Here is a 4442-nt window from a genome sequence, read left to right on the forward strand (position 1 = left end):
AGGCCGCAGCTGGAGTACTGCGTCCAGTTCTGGGCGCCGCACTTCAAGAGGGATGTGGACAACATGGAGAGGGTCCAGAGGAGGGCCACTCGCATGATCAGGGGACAGCAGGGCAGGCCCTATGAGGAGAGGCTACGGGACCTGAACCTGTTCAGCCTCCAAAAGAGAAGGCTGAGGGGGGATCTAGTGGCCTGTTATAAACTAGTCAGGGGGGATCAGCAGGCATTGGGGGTCACTGTTCCCCCGAGCACTGCCAGGAGTGACCAGGAATAATGGTCACAAGCTGGCAGAAGGTAGATTTAGGCTAGATATCAGGACGCGCTACTTCACGGTCAGGGCAGTTAGGATCTGGAACCAACTTCTAAGAGAAGTGGTGCATGCTCCTACCCTCGGGGTTTTTAAGAGGTTAGATGAACACCTTGTTGGGGTCATTTGACCCCAGTACTCTTTCCTGCTGTGGCAGGGGGTCGGACTAGATGATCTACTCAGGTCCCTTCTGACCCTAGAAACTATGAAACTACCCAAAGAACCTTGTCTGCCTATGTCCTTAGACTAACGCAGCTACAATCTATAAATTTGTTGTCTAGGAATTTATTTTAATTATTGAAAGTTTCATGCACAGACACTGAATAAGAAACCCAAACAGAATGCTACCAGATGTGATTTCTACTGATTTGAAGATATGTCATATCACCCTTATTTATTTATTTTGACTCTTAATGGCAGAAATCAGTCCACCAAGTTAAACTGCTCACCAAAGCAGCTAGTGGACTCCAGGCAGTGAAGCTCAGCTTACAGCCCCTTTGCATTGCCCAAGTAGCTCATAGCAGCCAAATAGTATACTGGTCAATCTGGTGATTAGTTTTGCAATTGATTCTTTGGTTTAAGGGCTGTGTTACTGAAACCCACAGCCTGTGGAGTTGGGAGCAGAAAGCTCATTCCTTCAGTCCTTGTGTTTCTGTGCTCTGGGGGTTCCCCCCACTACATTTTTGACTCGGTATTTAAATAGTATGCAATGGGGGATCGTATAACAGGTGCATTTTCAAGATTTCATTTGTGGCTGCAAAATATTGTGGACCCAGAATCCAGACTTGTGTAAACTGTCATTTCTGTGTGCTTTTTGCTATTGTCTGTGTCAGCTTTTGCATGTTGCTTTGGAACCAACTTTTGACTATCTGGCCCAGCTAATTTCATTGTAGACAGTCTGTATAAATATGATTCTACTACTTACAGGTCTCAGCGTTCTCTATTTCCTGTTTCTGGTGTTCGTGCTCTTCCTCAACTTTGAGCAGGTAAAATCAGTGATGTATTGGCTGGACCCTAATCTCCGATACGCTACTAGGGAAGCGGATATCATGGTATGTACGGGTCATATCAATCTGCCAGTTACAGCTGCTCCATATTAACTATCAATCTCTACATTCAAATTAACCAGGAAGCAAATTAATTTTCCATGTCTGTGATGCAGATCTATAAAATTTGGCTCTACTGGGCCTGTTGTGTAAAGAATGGGTATGATGCAGGATATCATACTTGTCAACATAATATCTGGACTGTAGTCTCAGCAACCCAGAATCAAGTCAAAACATGACATACTGTTCCTATCTATGCAGAGCTATGTTTAATGGAATCTATAAATCTCACTGTTCTGACAATACTAAGCAATGACACTTTATCATTTTTCTGCTTTCCCTGTACTTGATTACTCACATTACCGTATTTATTCAAATCCAGGATGAGCCCCCCTCACCATTTAACATGGGGAATATCATAGAAATCTTAAGAGAAATGTGGCTGGAAGGGACCTCCAGGGGTCATCTAATCCAATCTCCTGCCTGAGGCAGGATCATCCTTATCCAAACCATTTTATACAGTCCATTTTTTACAGTCCATAATCTAACCTCTTCAGAAAACTGCCAACAACCCTGAGAGACCACAAGCCATAACACTCTTAACATGCCACACGTAAAGCAGGGGAACCATGATAGCCAGTGTATAGTGTCCTGCTTCTATAAAAAGTTGTTAATATGTGCTCAAGGATACCAAGTAGAGGGCTATGTCCCCTGCTACAGAGAAAGACGAAAACCCCCACAGCCTGTACCAATCCAACCATGAGGTAAAATTCCTTCCTGACCCCAAATATGGTGATCAGTCTGACCCTGAGTGGAGGGGCAAAACCCTCTAGCCAGGAACCTCCAGCTTTGGTGCCACCTGGACTGTTGGCAGGATACTACCCCAGTCAAAATGCCCAGCCTTGGCTGCAGCTGTCACTCAGTGCGTCTGAGGAAGGCTTAAAAGCACCTCAACATGAGACATACCTAGAGTAGAACATAGGCATAACTATGCCTATGTCATCCCAACCAGTGGCTCTCCAACCTCCTCTTGAACACCTCCAGTGATGGAGAATCCACAACTCCCCTAGACAGTCTGTTCCACTGCCTCTCTAGTCTAACAGTGAAGAAGTTGTTCCTGATATCCTGCTTAAACTTGCTTTGCTACAACTTCAAGCCATTGGTCTGTCTCCTGCTCACTACAGCAAGAGAGAAAAGTGCTTTTCCTCTTGTTAATATTAGTCTTTCGTGTATTTGAAGAGTGCTCTCATAACCCCTCTTAAGCATCTTTTCCACAAGCTGAACATGCCTAGCTCCTCCAGCCTTTTATTATATAACTTCCTTTCCAAGTCCTTTATTATCTTTGTCACACACCTTTGGACCATCTCCAAGGTGGATAAATATCGACCATTTTTTTAAAGGGTTTTTTATTTAAATCAGATTGTTTTTATTATTTAACCTTTTTATTAATTTTTTTTGTCAAGATGATTTAAAAAAAACCCTTTTATAAAGATAGTTTTAATTTAAGATATGTTAAAGCTCAAAGATTTCATCATGGAATAGGGATTATAACTTCTAATTATATACTATTTGAGACAATGTATTCATGTAACCTTTTTAAAAGTTTTATATGGGTCACAACAGGCCATGAACTATATTAGGGGCCCAATCTAGATTAGTAAAGATTAAAACAAACCACTCTACCCAATTGGACTCAGTCCTTAGTCTAGAAGTTCGCATGAAGTGTCTCTGTGATGCTTAGTTTCAGTTTTAAAACTGTGGATTTGTGTCTCCAGAAAACATAGGCAGACATGATTCTTTGGGAAGATGTGATATCTTTTATTAGTCCAACTAAATAGTTGGAAAAAATGTTCTTTGCAAACTTTTGGGAACAAATGCCCTTCTTCAGGAACAGGGATAGTTTGTCTCCAGAGATAACATCCTTGTTAACAGCAGTATATGGAGATGCAAGGTAACAGACCTGATTACTAAGGATCCTGGTTTTCCCCAATAAAAAAAAAAATCACAAATTCTCTGATAAAAACCCCAAAATCTGTTACTAAAATTAAAGGCCCCCCACAGCCCTCCCTGCCCTGCAGGTGCCTCCCAGCTGCCAGGGCCATGGGGCCAGGGACCCAGGTCCACAGCTCCCTGCCCCCAACAGAAGGCAGCTGCAGCAGAAGGAGCATGGAGCTGGCTCCCCCACTGCTGCAGGCTGAGGGCTCGGGCAGGGGTGGGGCAGGGCTCCCAGGTGGCAATGGGGACACGTGCCCCCTAGATCTGTGCTTGGGCAGGCTGTGAGCTGCCCTGGTGACATGCCTCCTGCACCTGCTGTTTCCCTCAGTGTAGCCCTGTGCGCAGGAAGTCACCACTGGGGTGGCGCAGGGCAAGCAGCTGCTAGGAGATCCCCATGTGGCTCCTCTGCCCCCAGTTGCGCTGCATTGTGGGAGAGGGCAGCAGGGAATTGGGCCCATGGCTACTCGCCGCTGTTCCCTTTCACTCTGCTTCCCTCCTCCACAGCCCAGCATGACTGGGGACAGAGGAGCTGTTTGGGGATCTCCTAGCAGCTGCTCTTCCTGCACCACCCCGGCGGCGTGCCTCCTGCACATGGGGCTACACTGAGGGAAGCAGCAGGTGTAGGAGGCATGTCCCCAGGGCAGTGGTGGGGCAAGGAGGAGCTCCTCGCATGGTCCTGCTGTTCCCAGCAACACCGGGTCATGCCTGTGGGGCTGCAGAGGCCCCATGGAAGGGAAGAAGGAGCCTGCACAGATCTGGGGGAACAAGTGGGTCCCCTCTGCCCTCTGAGAGCAAGGCACTCCATGTCCCTCACCAACACCTCCCCACTCCCGGCTGGAATGACTGGCTGGCTGCATATGGACCGTGAGCAGCACTATGGGCCCTTAAGGGAAGACACGCATGGAGGCATCGAGCCCGGTTGGACCTATTTTAACACTGTGGGCAGTCCATGTGCAGCCAGCCGGGCACTCAATCTTGTTCACTAACACCTCCCTGCTCCCTCAGCTCCCCAGCCCCACCCCACTACCCCCATACTCCTCTAGATGCCGATCCACTGTGCCTTGCATTTCAGTCACTGCACAATGTGGGCAGAGA

General features: G+C 46.9%; 1 protein-coding gene across 1 annotated transcript in view; it reads left to right on the forward strand.

Moving 5' to 3' along the window:
* Positions 1-4442, forward strand: part of PTDSS1 (phosphatidylserine synthase 1) — an 89496-nt gene that overhangs the window by 27488 nt on the left and 57566 nt on the right. Inside the window, exon 4 of the mRNA XM_019527964.1 lies at positions 1234-1358. Within this exon, the coding sequence (XP_019383509.1) occupies positions 1234-1358 (125 nt within the window). The remainder of the gene's footprint in view (positions 1-1233; positions 1359-4442) is intronic.

This window comes from Gavialis gangeticus, unplaced genomic scaffold (assembly GCF_001723915.1).
Source record: "Gavialis gangeticus isolate Ggan-Ray unplaced genomic scaffold, GavGan_comp1, whole genome shotgun sequence".
NCBI classification, from domain to species: Eukaryota; Metazoa; Chordata; order Crocodylia; family Gavialidae; genus Gavialis; species Gavialis gangeticus.